Source organism: Crocodylus siamensis, chromosome 3 (genome assembly GCF_052110815.1).
Source record: "Crocodylus siamensis isolate JL-2025a chromosome 3, ASM5211081v1, whole genome shotgun sequence".
In the NCBI taxonomy this organism is placed as follows: Eukaryota; Metazoa; Chordata; order Crocodylia; family Crocodylidae; genus Crocodylus; species Crocodylus siamensis.
The window spans coordinates 169,005,983-169,025,731 of record NC_143397.1 but is presented as its reverse complement, the minus strand read 5'-3'; the positions used below and the strand labels follow the sequence as shown (position 1 = coordinate 169,025,731).

The window sequence follows — 19,749 nt, the reverse complement described above, 5'->3', positions numbered from 1 at the left end:
CTAAAGTCAGCTTGTGTATTTCAGCTTGAGGGATAAAACAGTAAACAATGGATATGATATATCCAATATAAGAGAGGGTTCGCTCAAACAGTCTAAGATTGGGCCACATTCATACATAATGGTACTTCTAAAGTCTGGTTACCTGTCCACCAGAGCATTTTTTGTCTCTGAAGGCAAGAATTTTCTTTGTTGTCACCCTCCCTTAGAAGTTCTGCTGTGGAAGAACAGCCTCAAGTTGTGAACAGAGCTTTACTGGAGCCATGTTGATGGAAGGAAGAGGCCAAGCAGATATTCTTAATAACACACATCCTGTCAATTTGAGATATCCCTAGCCATGGCCCATTTAGTCCTCTTTGTAGGAAGCTATAGATTCCCAAGAATAACTCAGAATACAAGTTTCTGTCCCAAAATTAACTAAAGTCTAGTAAAAATAGTAGCTGATATAAAAACTTCTAAACATGGGGAAATACGATGATGACAGGCTGCTGTTGTGCTCATGTGAAGCAGCATAATAATAAAATACACAATGAAATTTTTGGTTACCTAATGGTGTTGGCTCTGGGGCAGGCACAAAGAGAGCAGTCACGGACAGATCCAAGTACTTTCCCATAGTAGCCTGGGGCACAAACACCACAGTGATCACCAGTTGTATTATCTCTGCAGTTCTAGTACACAAAGAAATGCAGACAGTTTAAAACAACAAGTACAATTTTCTATTCTCTCCAATAAAGGAAAATATCTTCCATCTTCACTAGATATCTTTAATGTTGCAAGCAGGTAGCCAGCACTTTGTGTTGAAGATCAATTTGTGTTTGAAAAAAAATCAGCAGATCTCAGCTATGCTTTATTTTCCCTGGATGCCATGCCAGGCATCCTGACCTAATTCCTGTTCTGATCTTCCAAACTCTTTGATATACACAGCTATGAATTCAATTAGGCCAGAAACTGACAGTAAGGAGAAGCAGGCAAGCAAGTGATGGAAAATTCAACAAGCTTCTTGAAATAACACTACAACATCTGAATAATCACAATAACTGTAATGAAAAAATCATTCGTTACTGGCCTGCAAAGGTAGTATTTTATTAGTCCCCTGTAAAGATGGCTATTCATGCCTTTTCTTGTTAGCCAAGACAAATTTACCTGGTGGTGGTGGATATGAACTTTAGAGGCCGGTTGTGAGTTGTGAACACTAGTAAATCAAAGTCCCTGCACGTGGGAACAGGTCAGAGAGGCCTTAAGGCAGAGGTGTCAAACTAATCCAGGGCTGTGGGATGGATAAATGGCATGATGGCAGTACACTGACCATGCATGATGGATTTGGGGCAGGTCCTGGAGCAAATGATGTGGAGGCCACATGCGATGCGGTCTTACTCTGGCCAGATTATGCTTAATCTGGCCAGGGTCACACTGCATGTGATAGCCACTCTGAGACTGTGTGACAATGTTGCACAGGGCAGCTGTTCCACCGCTCCAGGACTGTGCTGCACATGATGACCACTCCTGGAGCTAATGTGTGCTGGACTATCTACCATGCTCCACATGCTGCCCACAGGTCAACTCTGAGACCCCCAGGCAGCAGCAGAGGCTGGATGATAGAGCTCTGTGAATCCAGTTCCTGGGCCTTATCTTTGACACCCCTACTTTATGGGGTTTTGTTCCTCAAGTTAATGGAGATCATGTGTTATGAAGAGGTGACTTGCTTAAGATTCAGAAAAGGAGTAGCAAGTACCTCTTTTGTCAACAACTTGTTCTACCCAAAATCAATGTACATTGATCTTACAGCAGGGTTACTTTTATATAGCCTCATAACAAGATTTAGGGTAAGAATTCCTGACATTTATAGGAGTAACAGAGTTCAGATCTATAAATGGTAAAAACAACAGAATGAGATGGGGAGCCTTAAATATGCCTTCAGATTTATGCTGTAGGAGAGGCCTGGCAAAGAAAGAGGTGCTCAGGCACAAGCCTGAGGGATACCAAGAAACATTACTTAAACTGTGAATTTAACATCTAAATGAAAGAAAGTATGCTAGCTTGAAAAAGCAATCATCTGAAAAGCAATGGATAAAACTTCAGTTCTTTCAAAAGATTGTCTGACCCTTCTACAGCAGTGGAAAGGATACTTTAAAGTAAGCATAAGCTGTTAAAGGGTTGTTTTCATCACAGAATCATCCTATAGGGATTTGAAAATAGCCCTATGGTCATCCCTAGGTAGCAGTGTAGATAAATTCTTTATTTCATTGCAAGTCAAACTAGTTCTCATCTAGCCTACAATTTCTGGGGTAGGATGTAGCTTGTGTTGCTACTTGTGTTCTAACCTTGGTCAAACTCTAAGACACATGGGGTGTAGACAGAAGGGTTTTTTTGCCATTAAAAGCGCTTTATGGACATGACTTAACAGAAGTGCACAGCATTACAGCATTTTAAAAATGGGTACAGCACTTAAATTAACCCTTGTTAAATGAGGTATTCAATTTGAAGTGCTGTATTTACAGCACTTTAACAACCTACAGCATTTCAAATAACTTCTAATAACCTCCGCAGGAGGCTTTAAAGCACCCCCTGCTTCCTAGCCTGGAAAGTGCAGTGAGGTTCAGATCCCCCTTCCTCCTCCCAAACACTGCATTTATGTCATGTTTAAGAATGCTGTAACTTCATACTACTATAAAAAGAGATCTAAATTACAGGGCTGCAAAACACGCACAAAGCACTTCTGTACACACCCATGGTAATTTTGCTGATGGAACAGTCAGTATACCTTTGCTTAGATGTTTTCCTGTTTTAAATCTGTAACTTCTAAAAATTTTTGAATAACTGTTTTTCACTGGAGTTGTCACAGCCTCCTAAGATTTGATGAAGAATGTCCTACTATCAAAAGCTTATTCCAATCAAGCAGTTGGTCCATTAAAAGACACTGCCCCCCAAAAAATCCTTGCCTCTTGCATAATTCCTGGACCATTGTGGCTACATCATCACTCTAACACTACAGCAGCTTCATAGAAAATATTTCTTGAGCTCATCAACGATTAATGTTAGATGCTCTGAAAAATTACCATACTAATGGAACTAACTGTACATACCGCACATTTTCCTGTTTCCAGGTCACAGATCTCACTATGGTTGTTGCACTGACATGGTATACACGGCATTATCAAAGGACGTGGCTCTTTTACATTCAGGTCTGCATGTTTTTTCCTGTAGTATCCAGGAGCACAGCTCTATAGATATAGGAGGACATGAAATAGTGCATAAGAAATAAGTAAGGCTTTATACATGAAGCCAGTTTTTCAAATCTTTTAAGGAACTGTAAGATGTTTTATCAGAAATGAAAGGCACAGAAAGGTGTTTTGTTTACTAAGTGGCTGTATACCTGACATGAGAATCCAGCATAGCCAGGTGGACATTCACATTGCTCTATGAGATGTGCTCTCTCTATGCCCAAATGTATGTCCTCAACCTTCATTCCTATTTCCATTGAGATATTTGCAATTCTATAAAACATATTCAGAGGAGAATAAAACAACACAAATATCAACAGCAAGTAAAGCTGATCCCCAAACTTGGATCAACTTGGTGGTCTGGATAAGAGATTTTAGTTTGATCTGTCTACAAAGTAGGATCTTATGCACATAGACATTTCTTCAAACTTGAGGGTATCTAGATATGGTGCCCTGGTTAAGGTCCATCACTACCACATGATGAAATATCATCTCAACTTGTATAGTCATCTAAATTTATTGAAAGTGAGTAAGAAATGGATGTAAAATATCAATATGCTGGGTTGGGACTCTTTTATCCTTGCCTCACAGATGTATGATGATCCCCAAAATGCAATTTCATATATTAAACACATTTTATTTATTTTTAATGAAGGTCACTAGGTTTTGTTTCAATTTCAGAATTAAAAGTAAGGATACTGCAGTGAGTAATCCAATAACTGTAAGAGGATGACAGGAAACTTTATAGGAGAAATATGCAAGCCCATCTGATGTCTGCCATACAAGACAGTGATTTAGCAGGCAAGTCATTGTACTCCTTTTATGAACATTTTCAGAGCAGCAGACGCCCTTAGCACTTCTCAGAAGATGGAAGAGATTTAAGGGAGTCTTTTTCCATTCAAACTATTAGGTGGGTTTGCACTGTATTCCAAGGAATCAGGGTAATACTCAAATATATGATATTTCTCTCATTAGAATTAAGCCTGTAATGCCATCTCGGTTTATAACTATTCCCAAGATAAATTCAAGTCAATGTAATGAAATATATTAGTCCAAAGGATTCTTTACCGGCTTTGCTGTAATCCTTGACCATACGATGCTTTGATGAGGACATACTCAACTTTGCTAAGCACTGACATGAAGTCAGAGTGTGAGACAGGTTGGTCAGACACAGAGTTAAAGTATTTCCAGAAATGCTAGAGGGAACACAATTAAAATAAATTAAGGAATGTGTGTTCAAAGCTACATATTTATTGAAAGACAATAATCTCTCCTGGGAAAATATAGTCACTACATCACAGTGATCTGTCTCCAATAAAAAGGAATACAGCTCATTCAAGGACTTGACTACACCAGTCCTTCAAAATAGCCACTTGAAGTTCCTAGAGAATGAAACAAGCTATTCATTTCTACTCTCTGACTTTGTTATAGCATCCCAGCGCCTTCCTAATTAAATAAAGAATAAAGGTCAATTTCAAAAGATGACATTTTGGCTGAGCTCAAAACAATGCCACTAAAAACTGTGAGAGTTGGCCAAGGATAGCTAAGTTCAAGCGCATTTCATGTATTCATTAATTTTCAAAATCTCCCCACCGTTTCAGCATCAGCTTCTGCATTTTCAAATGAGGCAACTAAATTTAAGTTTAATTCCCAGTTCATTTATTTCCATAAAATGACAGCAGTCAGTCACTTCCGCCTGCCAATCCCAGATGCATTTTAATTAAAGTATTTTTATTGTTTTTACTGAGCTTTATTTCCCCTCTTCCATTCAAATATCTAAGCTCACCTCTTTTATTTCTACTTCCTGGTGATGTCTCACTCCGTTTTCTGGAGCAGGGATATCCACATAGATGACTAATTTACTGGTGTGACCTCCCTTTATCAGAATCTGTGGTTCAAAATTTGAGGTGCCAAAGCCATCCAAAGCATAAAAAGCAACTGTGTACTTCAGTTTTCCTCCATAAGCCATGAGCTGTTTGGATGATAAAGTATTACATTTATTTTCTCCAAGGTTACTGGTTGAAAATATTTCACTCCTATGAAAAGACTGCAGAACTGCCAGTTTTTGAAGAATTTGCAATAAAACTTAAAAATAGACCTAAAATCAGAAATCTTTGAATCAAGATTAAATACTCTTTTTCAGAAAGCAATCTTATGCGTCTGTAAGGCTTCTGTCTTCTCAAGGAGTACAGTGCATTTTTATTCAATTTCTAAGCATTACCATTCATACAATCTATTAACTATACTAAATGTCAGGGTTAAAGTCTCTTTCAGGTTATTTTTCAGTGATGTTTCTTCCTTTTTACTGTCCCTGAAAAATAACACATGGATGAAATATTGGTATCCACAAATTTAAGATACAAGAAAAACCTTACGAGTTGTATGACACGAATAGGTAAATTGTATATGCTGCAAGTGCAACTCCAAGTTCAAAAAGGTATAATTCTTAACTTACAACGGAGGATTCAACACAAAAAAAAAACGTAATCAGGATAAGATGAGAAAGTTATAATGTATAAACTATTCCAGTTTTTATCTCAATTCACTTACTTGGTCTCCCTGGAACTGATCTGGCAACCTCCAGTAAAATGGTTCTGTATTCAAGTGCTGTCTGACTGTTGCAGCATCCAATAAAACATCATGAAACTGAGAAAATACACCTTCTTTTGTTCCTGTGAGATTACTTTGAGAAACCACATGAAGAATGGACTGATCTGGAGTCAGGGTTACCTACAATACCAAAAATAACAACCACTCTACAATATTATTCTAGCTAAACATAATATCTTGGAAGCAGTTTCAGCTTCAGCACACTAAATGCTGTTTTAGAGGACTAAAACAACATACTTATTAAAAAAACTGAGAAACTTATTTTATAATTATCTTTTTTTTTTTTGTCAGACATGAAGAATGTGTTTTAAGAAATGAAAAAGTTATGTTCACATGCACTGCTACTCTTTTAAATGTCCCTTTTCCATGCTCGCCCCCACACATTTTGCAAACAGGTCAGTAGACCATACTCAATTCTTACCAACAAAGCTATGAAACTCCATTAAAGCCAGTGTGTCAACAGAGGTGTACCAGAAAATTGTATGCAAAAGTTTGAATTGCTTTACTTACTGGAATTCTGGCATGGTTTTCTAATTCTGAACAGAATTCTGACATCCCAAAACAGAAGCAAGGAGTGCATCCTACAGGGTTACTAGCTTGGAGAGCAAAGGTTCCAGTCTTGCATTCGCTACAGTGCAATCCAAAGACATTTTCCTAAAATAAAATTACATGTCTATGTTTTATTGTTGAGTGAAAACAGGATCCTTTTTGAATGATGACACCTATAGCAGTACAAACTGTGTAGAAAAGCTCATCTTATAGTTATGTCAAATAACTGGCAAGGGTCAGAACTTCACAATTTCCCTATCATTTTCTATGTTTTAAATTTAGAAGTTCACTTCTTAAGAAAATGTATATCCCTAACTTTCTCTTCACACAAGAACATCTTGGCAAGAAATGTACTTAATGTTTTACATCAGTGGTTCTCAACCTTTTTAGGCACAAGGTACCCTCGTTAGACTTAAGGCACCCCTCCAAAAATGCAAGTTCTTTTTTTTACTACAGAAAAATAATGCAGCAATTTTTATGTTACAGGGAATTCAGAAAGACCACAGCAGGTCAGAATGGCTTTAATACTACAGATACCTCTTTGAAATCTCTACATTTATCTTGGAAATCATGTTTGTACACCTAACAGTGTTAACACTATTCTTCTGAGGTCCCTTCCAGTCCTAACGTCTATGAAATCTATGAATATATAGAAATAGTGTTAACTCCCTCAGCCCTATTGGATCCACCCCTGAAACTGAGTAAATATTTTCAGCTTCCTACAAATGCAATGCCTTAGTTATTTAAGGCAAGCAAGATTCTTTGGGTAGATGTGATATCTTTTATTAGACCAACTGAGTAGTTGGAGAAAAAGTGCTTAGCAAGCTTTCGGGCACAGTCACCCTTCGCAGTTGGAGTACTGCGTCCAGTTCTGGGCGCCACACTTCAAGAGGGATGTTGACAGCATGGAGAGGGTCCAGAGGAGGGCCACTCATATGATCAGGGGACAGCAGGGCAGGCCCTATGAGGAGAGGCTACGGGACCTGAACCTGTTCAGCCTCCAAAAGAGAAGGCTGAGGGGGGAATCTTGTGCCCTGTTATAAACTAGTCAGGGGAGATCAGCAGGCATTGGGGGAGTCCCTGTTCCCCCTTGCACTACCAGGAGTGACCAGGAATAATGGTCACAAGCTGGTAGGGGGTAGGTTTAGGTTAGATATCAGGAGGCGCTATTCACGGTCAGGGCGGCTAGGGTCTGCAACCAACTTCCAAGAGAAGTGGTGCAGGCTCCTACCCTGGGGGGTTTTAAGAGGAGGTTAGATGAACATCTTGCTGGGGTCATTTGACCCCAGTACTCTTTCCTGCCATGGCAGGGGATTGGACTAGATGATCTGCTCAGGTCCCTTCCAACCCTAGAAACTATGAAACTATGAAACACTGTGTGGCACTTGCAGCACCCCAAACTGTTTTAGACACAGGACCATCAAAACAGACCTCACCAATAAATATCAGTATATTTGCATATATGCTTTACTAATACATTTAGGTGTAATAAATAATATATAAAGTTCTAAGATGAACTGAAGGCTACATCATATACACGGTTTCAAAAGGTTGTTTATTTGCATTTATCAGTTTCCCCAATCTTTATAATGATTTCTGATATTCTGTTATAAAACAAGGCTGGAAAGCAGCAGCTTTTTCTATTCCCAAATCTAATAAACCTTCCTGTCTGCAAGCAACAGAACTTCAGTGTGGTTAGTCTTTTCCATCCCTATAATAAAGGTCATAATACAGTACCTATCTCCCAGCAGTTTGCAATGCTTAATTCATGAATTAAGAGCTTTGATATAGAGGTATAGAAAACAATGCAGAACTGCAAATCTGTATATTAAAATAAGTGATGTTTTTGCTTTAGACCTTTATGTGTTGCTTCTACAAGACTTATGCATCAATAATTATCTGTCAAAATGGAGGAAGTATGGAATTTGTACTTATATATTATTAAACACTTTCATCACAAACTATTCTCTGAGAAACCACAAAACTGTGCACAGTGATGCATTCTGAAGGTATCATGCTGGTAACACAATATTGTTAGATTGTCTTAGAAGGGAACAATGCTTTCTCTGGCTTGAAGTTAAAACATACATTCTGTATTGTTACTGGTATGAAAACAATGTTCTCTGTAATAAATTGTTTCTCTCTTGGGCTTCTCTCCTGGAGAGGCTCAAAGAAATTATCCTTCTAAATACAGGAAAAAACATCTTATAAGTTATTGGACAAAGCTGTTGTTGTTAACACTGTTTATAAGGCAAAAATCCTCCAGCAGAAAAAAAAGAAGCATGAAATAATAATAGAATAGTCCAGAGAAGAGCCACGCGCATGATCAGAGGTCAGGAAAACAGGCCTTACGACGACAGGCTGAGAGCCATGGGGCTCTTTAGCCTGGAAAAGCGCAGGCTCAGAGGTGATCTGATGGCTACCTATAAGTTCATCAGGAGTGACCACCAGGATCTGGGGGAACGTTTGTTCACCAGAGTGCCCCAAGGGATGATGAGGTCGAATGGTTATAAACTACTGCGAGACCATTTCAGGGTGCACGTAAGCAAGAATTTCTTTACTGTCCAAGCCCCCAAGGTCTAGAACAGCCTGCCATTGGAGGTGGTTCAAGCACCTACATTGAACACCTTCAAGAGTAAATTGGATGCTTATCTTGCTGGGATCCTATGACCCCAGCTGACTTCCTGCCCTTTGGGTCGGGGGCTGGACTCAATGATCTTCTGAGGTCCCTTCCAGCCCTAATGTCTATGAAATCTATGAATATATAGAAATAGCATCATTAAAATTCTGCATATGATATGATACTGAAATAGTAATGGAATATGCAGAAACTGCATCATTGAAATGTTGGATATATGATATGATACTGTTACTTGCTATTGAAAAAATAAATCAATATAAGGGATGACATTGTGGGTCCTATTGAAATCCATGGCAAAACTTCCAGAAGAATAATATTTATAAACGTCCATTCCCAAATCTTTTATCCTGTGCTGTTAGATTTCCTTACCTGCTGTAAGATAATAAGAAGCCCATTAATGAAGTAGCAATAAAAAATCCAAAGGCACCATAATTTAAAAGGGGCCACCAAACACGGAAAAAAAGCTCAGTAAGGCTCCAGAGCAGTGAGAGACACGCAGGTGAAGCCCGCTGCGCCCCCACTCCCCCGAAGCCCCCCAGACACCCCTTCAGCAGCAGCAGAGCCCCCTGCCGACCCCCAGCACAGCCAGAGGTAAGCGGGCTCGTGGTGGGAAGGGGTTACTCCTCACTCCCTGGGATGAGGCAGCTGCCTGGAGCCGGGCTGGGTCAAGCCCCCGCCCAGGCCCCTACTTGGCCCAGCCCCCCAAGGAGAGAGAAGTAGTGGGGTACTCACCAGTCCCCCTCCTGTAGGCCAGGGCCCCCCAAATCCCGGGCAGGGCCCCCCTGGCCTGAAGAAACCAGCATTCCCCAACAGCAGGCCCACTGCGCATGCGCGCAGTTTAAAAGGGCCTGCCAAACAGGGAAAAAAAGCTCAGTAAGGCTGTGGAGCGGTGAGAGATGCGCGGGTGAAGCCCGCTGTGCCCCCATTCCCCCGAAGCCCCTCAGACACCCCCTCAGCAGCTGCAGAGCCCCCCGCCGACCCCCAGCACAGCTGGAGGTAAGCGGGCTCGTGGTGGGAAGGGCTTAACTCCTCGCTCTCTGGGACGAGGCGGCTGCGTGGAGCCGGGCTGGGTCAAGCCCCCGCCCAGGCCCCTACTTGGCCCAGCCCCCCAGGGAGCCACATGACCAGAGCCGCGTGACCAGGCTGCGTAAACAGGCGCTCGAGTTAGCGCGGAGTTCGCACAGGAGAGGGCGTGGGAGGGCACGAGACCCTGCCTGCGGCCCCCCCAGAGTAGTCAGCCCCAGCCGTAGCCAGCCTACCAGAGGCATGACACGGATGGACACGCGCCACACCCCGAGGGTCCCCTTGGGCTCTGCGGCCCCCCCATCGGGCACCTCAGAGACGGCCACCCAGACGGAGCCCATGGTTCCGGGCTCCACGCAGACGGAGCCCCTGGCTCTTGGCTGCGGGGGCTGCCTGTCCCTTTTTCAGGCTCTGGGGCCCGGGAGCATGGCCACCTCCCCTTGCAGGGTCTGCTCCCTACTGGGGTCTCTGGCGCGCCAGGTGGAGGAGCTCCAGGCCACGGTCCAGAAACTGCGTGCCATCAGGGACTGCGAGCAGGAGATAGACTCCTACTGCCAGGCCCTTCTCCCCCAGGAGCCGCAGGGGAGAGCTCCGTCTCCCTCGCGACTAAGGAGGACTCTGGGACCTCCCGCTCTGCCCAGTCAGGGGCATGGACCAAGGTGGTCAAGGGCCCCAAGGCCCGCTGCACCAAGGCCCCTGCCCCGCCAGAGCTTAGCAACAGGTTCGCACCTCAACCACAGCTACTGCCCCCGCTCTCCCCAAGACAAAGCGAAAGGTGTTTGTTGTGGGAGACTCCATCCTGCGGGGGACTGAGGGGGCAATCTGCCGCCCCGACCCCTTAGCCCGGGAAGTCTGCTGCTTCCCGGGGGCCCGCATCCGAGATATTGCAGAGAGGATCCCACAGCTCCTCCAGCCCACAGACCACTACCCCATGCTCCTTATTCACGTGGGCACCAATGACACGGCTCGGAGCACCCCCAGCCAGGTCATGAAGCGCTACAGGGAGTTGGGAGCAGGGCTTAGGGGTCTGGGAGCTCAGGTGGTGTCTTCATCAATCCTCCCAGTCTCGGGCTATGGGCTGAGGAGGGAGAGGAGGATCCACACAGTGAACCAAAGACTGCGGAGCTGGTGTCATCGGGAAGGCTTTGGCTTCCATGACCACAGCCCGCTCTTTGGTGAGAGAGGCAGCGAGCTGCTGGGAAGAGATGGCCTCCACCTCTCCCCCCTGGGGAGAAGGCTCTTCTCAGCCAGGCTGGCTGACCTGCTCCACCGGGATTTAAACTAAGCCCGCTGGGGGATGGGGAGACTACTGCCACTGCTGGGCCGCTGAGCAACCCTTGCAAAGCCAGCGGACCAAGGCACTTAAGGGAGCCCACCCCTGCCCCAGCCCTGGCGCAATCTGTGGGCAAGGCAAGAGCCCCAAAGGGGACACTTGCCTGCCTGTACACTAATGCCAGGAGCCCGGGCAACAAGCAGGAGGAGCTCATCCTCCTGCTCAGTGCAAAGAATTATGACGTCATTGGGATAACAGCGACCTGGTGGTACTCCACCCATGACTGGACCATGGGTATAGAGGGCTATACCCTGTACAGGAGGGATCGTGTTGACAAAAGGGGTGGGGGTGTAGCTCTCTCTGTGAAGGAAAGCTACATGTCCCTGCAAGCTGATGTTGGCGACCAGCATGCACAGCTAGAGACCCTCTGGGTAAAAATTCGTGGGGAATACGGCACAGGGGACACAATGGTGGGAGTCTACTACAGACCTCCCACTCAAAGTCCTGAGCTTGACCAGGAGTTTGCCCGGGAACTGACTGAGGCCGCTTGCTCCAGGACCTTGGTTGTCATGGGTGACTTCAATTACCCGGGGATCTCGTGGGAAGATCACTCAGCAAAATCCGAGCGGTCACAAAGCTTTCTCTCGTGCGTGGATGACCTCTACCTGACTCAAGTAGTCTATGGGCCAACGAGAGGCAAAGCGCTGCTCGACCTGGTACTGGCTACAGGGGACGACCTAATCGGCGACCTAGTGATTGATGGGAAGTTGGGTGACAGCGACCATGAGCTGATCACCTTCACCATCCGCCGTAAAGCTGGCAAGTCAGTCAGCAACACAGAAGTCCTTGACTTCAGAAAAGCCGACTTTGACAAGCTCAAGAGGCTAGTCGGTCAGGCCCTCAGGGACCATGACCCCAGGGAGATGGGAGTTCAAGAAGAGTGGTTGCTTCTCAAGGAAGCGATCCTCAATGCACAAGCTAAATCTATTCCAACACGGAGGAAAGGCAGCAAGAACGCACAGCAGCCCCCCTGGCTCTCCAGAGACCTAGCGGACCTCCTGCGGCTAAAAAGGAAAGCCTACAAAGGATGGAGGACGGGATTCACCTCCAAGGAGGATTACTCCGCGCTGGTCCGGTCCTGCAGGGAGCAAACCAGGAAAGCCAAGGCTGCAACTGAACTCCAACTAGCTTCAAGCATCAAGGACAACAAAAAGTCCTTTTTCAGATATGTAGGGAGGCGGAGGAAAAGCAAGGGCAACGTTGGACCCCTGCTAAACCAGATGGGGCAACTGACAACTGACGCCCTGGAAAAAGCCAACCTATTAAATAGGTACTTTGCGTCAGTCTTTCATCAGTCCCATGGGACGCCCATGCCTGCTATGGGACAGGGAGATCTGGGTGATGGGGATCCCCTACCTTCCATAAATGCTGACCTCGTGAAAGAACATCTTGAGAAGCTGGATACCTTCAAGTCAGCCGGCCCTGACAACCTGCACCCCAGGGTACTCAAGGAGCTGGCGAGCGTCATAGCCCAGCCCCTGGCACAGATCTTTGAAAACTCCTGGCACTCTGGTGTAGTGCCCGAAGACTGGAAGAAGGCCAATGTGGTGCCGATCTTCAAGAAAGGGAGGAGAATAGATCCGGCTAACTACAGGCCCATTAGCCTGACTTCTATCCTGGGGAAGATCTCAGAAAAGTTTATTAAGGAGGCCATCCTTGAGGGACTGGCCCAGGCTAACATTCTAAGGGATAGCCAGCATGGGTTTGTTGCGGGTTTGTTGATTGGTCTTGTTTGACCAATCTCATTTCCTTCTATGACCAGCTGACCTATCACCTGGATGAGGGAGAAGAGATTGATGTCATATATCTTGACTTCAAAAAAGCTTTTGATCTGGTATCCCATGATCACCTCTTGGCCAAACTGCCCAGTTGCGGCCTTGGCTCCACCACGATCCGCTGGCTGGGAAATTGGCTCCGTGGTCAGACCCAGAGGGTTGTAATTGATGGCAGTCACTCATCATGGTGTCCTGTGACCAGTGGGGTCCCTCAAGGCTCTGTCCTTGGACCCGTACTGTTCAACATCTTCATTAATGATGTGGACATTGGAGTCAGGAGCGGACTGGCCAAGTTGACCGATGACACCAAACTTTGGGGCAAAGCATCCACGCCAGAAGATAGGCGGGTGATCCAGGCTGACCTGGACAAGCTCAGCAAATGGGCAGACGAGAACCTCATGGTGTTTAACACCGAAAAATGCAAGGTTCTCCACCTTGGGAGGAAAAACCTGCAGCATCCTTATAGGCTCGGCAGTGCTACAGAAGAAAGAGAGTTGGGCGTCATCATTGACCACAAGATGAACATGAGCCTGCAATGCGATGCTGCGGCTAGTAAAGCGACCAAAATGCTGGCTTGCATCCATAGATGCTTCTCGAGCAAATCCCGGGACGTCATTCTCTCCTTGTACTCGGCCTTGGTGAGGCCGCAGCTGAAGTACTGCGTCCAGTTTTGGGCTCCACAATTCAAAAAGGATGTGGAGAAGCTTGAGAGAGTCCAGAGGAGAGCCACGCGCATGATCAGAGGTCAGGAAAACAGATCTTATGATGACAGGCTGAGAGACATGGGACTCTTTAGCCTGGAAAAGCGCAGGCTCAGGGGTGATCTGATGGCCACCTGTAAGTTTATCAAGGATGACCACCAGGATCTGGGGGAACGTTTGTTCACCAGAGCGCCCCAAGGGATGATGAGGTCGAACGGTCACAAACTCCTGCAAGACTGTTTCAGGCTGGACATAAGGAAGAATTTCTTTACTGTCCGAGCCCCCAAGGTCTGGAACAGTCTGCCAGTGGAGGTGGTTCAAGCACCTACATTGAACACCTTCAAGAGTAAATTGGATGCTTATCTTGCTGGGATCCTATGACCCCAGCTGACTTCCTGCCCTTTGGGCAGGGGGCTGGACTCCATGATCTCCTGAGGTCCCTTCCAGCCCTGATGTCTATGTTGTCTATGAAACTCTATAATTCACATCTATGGACCAGAGGGCACTATGTGTCCTATAAAAACAATGTGGCCACAAAAAATCTTCCTGACCTACTTTATAGAATTTTTTTTAATGAAAAAACACATTGACTTGCACTTCATATATTGTCATAAATACAAAGAACAAACAAGTCTATGTATTTGAATTCAGTATTACAGTTACACTGCAGTTGTGAAGTAGTCAAAATACTATGCAAGAATATAAAGAAACCAATCATTGTTCTATCTGAATGCACCATGAATCTTTGTAAGCTTAGCAAGGATTCAGCATAGCTAGAATCTACCTTTAAAAACTGAACATACAACTGGGCCTAATCCTGGATTCCTAACAAAAATCCTTATTTGAGTTCTCTAAGAGTTTTATTTAATCAAAAACTGTAGGATTCTGACAAAACAAGATGACCATGAGCTGAAAATAGATGTACAGGACTACAAAGCAGAAAGCAGGACAAATTAGGTTTTTCATTACTGTTACAGGGATCCCAGAAGGAAAAACCCACTCTAGAGCAGTAGTTGGCAATGTTTTCTGGCAGTGGGCTGCAATGACCCAGCTCAGGTCTGAAGTCCTAGACCTCAGCTGCCACTGTCACTCCTGCCATGACTTCTCCCGACTGCCTGGTGGCATATCACAGGCGAAGTACCCAGCTGCAGTGTGATACAGTGCAGATAAAGTCCCCTGACAATGAATGCCACAGAAGTCTTCCACTTCTTTGTGCTAGATTCAATGGCTTTGTGAGCTGAGTTCCAGCCCACAGGCCATAGGTTGCCAACCCCTGCTTTAAAGGAAAAATGGCATCTCATGAGCACTGCTGCTACCTCCTCCACTGGCTTCACCTGTTTCCACCCAAGTCCTGATACTCTCTTGCTGGAATCTATCTATATTTCCTTGACAAAAAGCCAGACAAAGAAAGATAGAAATGCCTGTGGGTAGAGATTTTCAAGAAGCAGGTAAGTGAGTTGTTGAAAGAAACAGCTTTACTGCAAAGCATCTGGGAAAACTGATAACTTTGTTAATAGGATGCATACAGAGATGTCCAGGATTTAGGAAGCTTAGCAGCTAGAGAGGACTGCAATGGTACCATGGAAGACTTCTCTGCAGGAAGAAGACTAGTTGCTGGCTACCATGTGCTCCATTCCCTATGGATTCACCCATCAGGATCAAGAACAGCTATTCAAATCTTGAATAGATAAAGAGCAGAAGAGCAAATCTCTGGCCAGGAACAAACTGCAACTTATTCGGGATCACAGAGTCCTAGTGGGATAAATAATGTCTGGAATATTGATATAGAAGGGTCTAGGTCGTTCAGGGAAGACAGGCAGGGAAAAAGGAAGTAAGTGTTGCTCTTAAATCCTGAAAGAAATGAAAAGAAAACATGGGGGTAGGGTCTGGGAGAAGACAAAAAAGGAAGAAAATAGGTCAGTGCCATGGTAGACATCTAGTATAGGCTACCAAATCTGGAGCTGTAGAAGGATGCAATTTTTAAAACAGTTGAACAGTAGCATTTGTAGGACAGGAACTGGTGCTGAAGAGGTACTTTAACTAACTAAATCTCTGTTGGTAACAATACAGTAGGACATAGTGGGCCAGGTGCTAGTCCAACTATTAGGCACATAATTCTACTTAAGTGTCTACCCAGTTTGAATCCCTGAAAAACTGTTTAATGCAGAAGATGAGTGGATACCTCTTCTCCCCCTTTCTTCTTTTTGTAACTTGTTCTTAAGGATTAAGGTGACGATGCATTACAAAAATCAATGTATTCATGGATTTTCAGACTTGAACAGAGTTGGACTAGAATCACACTTAGGCACCTAAACCCACTTAGACACCCAACAGGTGGAACAGGATCTTCCCAGTCTGTCTAGCAGGTTCTTGAAGTATGTGGGAAGATCATTTTTTCCAGAAAGTGAATGAGGGAATAGGAACAGTCTAATTCGAATGTACATGGAGGAGCTGATAAAGAATCTGGAAGTGGAAGAAACACAAGTGACATGGCAATAAATAAAGGCCCTACAGGTGCATTCACAGAAAGAAAAAAGACAAAGCAGTGCAAGCAAATATTGAATGATACAAAGAAGGCTGACTTATTCAGTCTTTTTTGCTTGAGTCCTCACAAAGAAGAATAGTTATAAATAAGTGCTTCTCACAAATAATATTGTAGGGGTACAAATCTAGGCAAGAGTATGGAAGAACAGTTTAAACACATGCATATTAATTAAAATAATTCAAGTTGGCAGGCCAGATGAAATTTATCTTAGAATACTTTCTAACCTAGCCAAAGCAATCTCTAAACCATTAGGCTAGGGACACACATTCAAAGAGCCTGAATTGATTCAGTCTTTGCAGGTTAGTCTAACCTGTAGAGAGTGAACCAGTTTGCAAGTGGATAGACCAGGGGTGGGCAAAATGCGACCTGGGGGCCGGATGCGAACTGCCAGGCCATTCTATCCAGCCCGCAGGGCCCCTAAAGAAATTTGGAAAATTAATATTAATCTCCCTGAGCTGCCTGTCATGCGGCCCTCGATGGCTTGCTAAAACTCAGTAAGTGGCCCTCTGCCCAAAATAATTGCCCTCCCCTAGGATAGCCGTTTAGTACATGCCTGCAGTGGCTCAAGTCAAAAGCCCAGGGGCACTAGAGCAGCCCTTCCTTCCACAGAGAAGCTGAGCTGAGATGGGGGACTGTCGCAGTGCACTCAGGTGCCCTGCACCTGAGAGTGGAGGCTGCTCTGGGGAGACCCCTAGTGGCAGAAAGGGGGAGGCTCAGCTGCCAGTCACCAGGGCTGCACAGGTGCTGGCTGCCGGGGCAACTGGTAAACCCAGCTGACCAGGAAGGGGCAGGGCTTATCCCTTCTTAAGCCCAGGTAGGAGGCCAGGAGGGCAGTCCCTCTCCAGCAGCTGTGGGAGTAGGGACTTAGCTCAGACAGACAGAGGTGAGGACTCTGGCAGTGAGAGCATCCCCCAGTCACTGCTGGGGTTGGGCAGCCCTCCTTCCCCCCTGCTCCCTCACTCTCTAGTAGGGAGTAGAGTTTGTTTGACTGGACAGTCTAGTTTTTATGTTATAGCCCAGGGGCTTTATGTTTTATGTTTACTGTTTTGCCCGGAGGACCGGGCGAAGCTATTAGGGGTGGAGGAGGCCTCATAGGAGCTCCACGGTAGCGTGGGGTCTCCTGGGGCCAGAGAGGTCGCAGCTTTGTTTGGGGCGCATTGGCCCCAGCCCCGGAGCTAAGGGGCGGCGAGAAGCCCCAGAGCTAGGGGGCGGCGGTGACAAGCCCCGGAGAGAGCAAAGCGGGGCGGCGAGAAGCCCCAGAGAGAGAGAAGGGGGCAGCGAGGAGCCCTGAGAGAGAAGGGGGCAGCGAGGAGCCCCAGAGCGAGCAAGAGAGGGGGCAGTGAGGAGCCCCAGGAGTAAAGAGGAGGGCCAGACCATAAGGCCTAGGTCAAACCACATCAACTCCATCTGCGAGGCTTGGGCTGCGGTGTAGGGGAGGAAAAGGAGCCGCAGGTAGCACCCCCTGTCACCGGGGCGTGGAAAAATGGGCAGCCTCCTGCTGATTACAACCATCTTCTAATCAAGTAAAATCAAGGCGTGGCAGGCGAGTAAGCAGGCGGTTGGCCCCTTACAGGAGGGCGGAGCCACTCCCAGAAAGGCTCCGATATTGATACTCCTGTCACAGGGGCCATGGTGAGGCCCCGACAGGCCTACCCCAGCGGCTGTCTGATGGCCAGGATTCCTGGCACACAAGGCTGCCCAGCCCCAGAGGGGAACCCTCCTCCCTCTCCCCCACTGCCTTGGGGCAGGGAGGGGGCCTGTTCTATATATTCTTGAACCTGCCACAGAGCACTATTAGGTTAACTCAAAAGCATAAGTCCTAAATGTCTATGAAAGGAACACACATACACACCCAGAAGTGATCTTCTGCTACTTATGAATATTATACCTTGCAGGCACAAATGCCAGTCTCTTCTTCACAACTGCAGATTCCTTGACCCTCTTCACACTGGTCTGCTTTGGTCCCACTCAATTCACAGTCACAAGAAACACAATCTGGGTAATCCCTATAGCCTAAAGCACACCTGGAGCAGTCTTTTCCTCCTAATTCACTTTTACATTGGCATTGACCAGTCAATAAATCACACTGGAGACTGGCTGAACCAACAGCACTGCAATTGCAGGCCTGAAAAAGAAAAAACAAGCAGAGTTCATACATAGCAAACATTTAGAAACAACTTTTTTAGAACAGAAACTGCAAGGTCAATTTACAGCTGCAACCACACACACAAACAACAAACAAAACCCCAAAAAACAGAAACACAAAAAAACCCCCAACATTTGTCAAAAGTGTCTATGCAACAGTGAAGCATAGATTCCTAACAGGAAACAGTGTTTTGTATTTTCTTTTTACAGAACAAACTGGTATTTCCTTAACACTATATGGTAGTGTTGAATTTTAACTGCATCTTAATGTAAGTTAAATACAGTTGACAATTTGAATTCACTTCAACATTTATCTGCATTTAAAAAGATAAGAAAAAACACTTTAAGGAATTATTAACTCTGCTGTAACACCTGCCAAGGTAAAACACACTAGTCATAAGTTGATTACAATCCATTCTGGCTGTTTTATGTTGCTGAGCATTGCAAAGGTGCCCAGTGCAAGGGGCAAATGAAGAATTCTGTTACCAGTGGGGACTCCTGGGGTGTTGCAAAGCCAAAATAGCTGGCTGTACCATACTTGCACTCCCACTTCTTCCGGAGGTCACGTAGAGGACCTACCAGAGATGATGAAAAGCAGGGAGGAGTGCATGGAGTGCACCATATCTTTTTCTTACTTGGTGGCTGAGGATTGAGCCCTGAGTACACTGTTTGATGGCAAGGAGAAACTTTCAAATTAGTTTTCATAATGTAAGTAACCCCACACAAATTGCAATGTGATGATATGGTAGAGAAAAAAAAATATGGCTAAAGGTTTAGCTAAACTGAATGCAGGGCCTTTCTATGAAAATGTAACATCTTACTATATCAGCATGAAAAGTCACTATGGCCTGGTACAGACATTACACTTTCACTGGCGTAACAGCCTGGAGATCGATCTATACCCATAACCAAACAGAAGTTTGGCACATATCAACTAGTTAAAAAATGGCGGAACCTGGCCTAAGATTTGTCCTCTACCCCAATCAAAGGGCGAACATGTGTTCTCTTTGCTACCAATCTAAAATATGCAGTTTACAGAGAACCATGTAACTTGGATTGATTCTGCCTTGGGCTTTTTGAACATATATACCTAGCCTAGGACATGACTGAGTTATGTAACTGGTGTGTGTGTGATTCTGCTAGTCATTCACTGGCCCGTTTCGCTTATGCTGTGGAGTGACAATTCCATATGGAAAACCACAGGAGGAT

At 45.2% G+C, this 19,749-nt stretch overlaps 1 protein-coding gene across 4 annotated transcripts in view; it reads right to left on the bottom strand.

The window, feature by feature from the left end:
• Positions 1 to 19,749, bottom strand: part of LAMA1 (laminin subunit alpha 1) — a 178,384-nt gene that overhangs the window by 54,238 nt on the left and 104,397 nt on the right. For all 4 annotated transcript variants that reach the window (XR_016441386.1, XM_090039717.1, XM_090039718.1 and 1 more), the window contains exons 23-30: positions 18,284 to 18,520; positions 6,339 to 6,482; positions 5,769 to 5,948; positions 5,005 to 5,190; positions 4,287 to 4,414; positions 3,371 to 3,491; positions 3,081 to 3,218; positions 544 to 665 (exon numbers count right to left, since the gene is read on the bottom strand). Coding sequence is in view for 3 of the 4 variants with exons in the window: in XM_090039717.1 (XP_089895843.1) it covers positions 544 to 665; positions 3,081 to 3,218; positions 3,371 to 3,491; positions 4,287 to 4,414; positions 5,005 to 5,190; positions 5,769 to 5,948; positions 6,339 to 6,482; positions 18,284 to 18,520 (1,256 nt within the window). In the remaining variant the exon portion in view is untranslated. The remainder of the gene's footprint in view (positions 1 to 543; positions 666 to 3,080; positions 3,219 to 3,370; positions 3,492 to 4,286; positions 4,415 to 5,004; positions 5,191 to 5,768; positions 5,949 to 6,338; positions 6,483 to 18,283; positions 18,521 to 19,749) is intronic.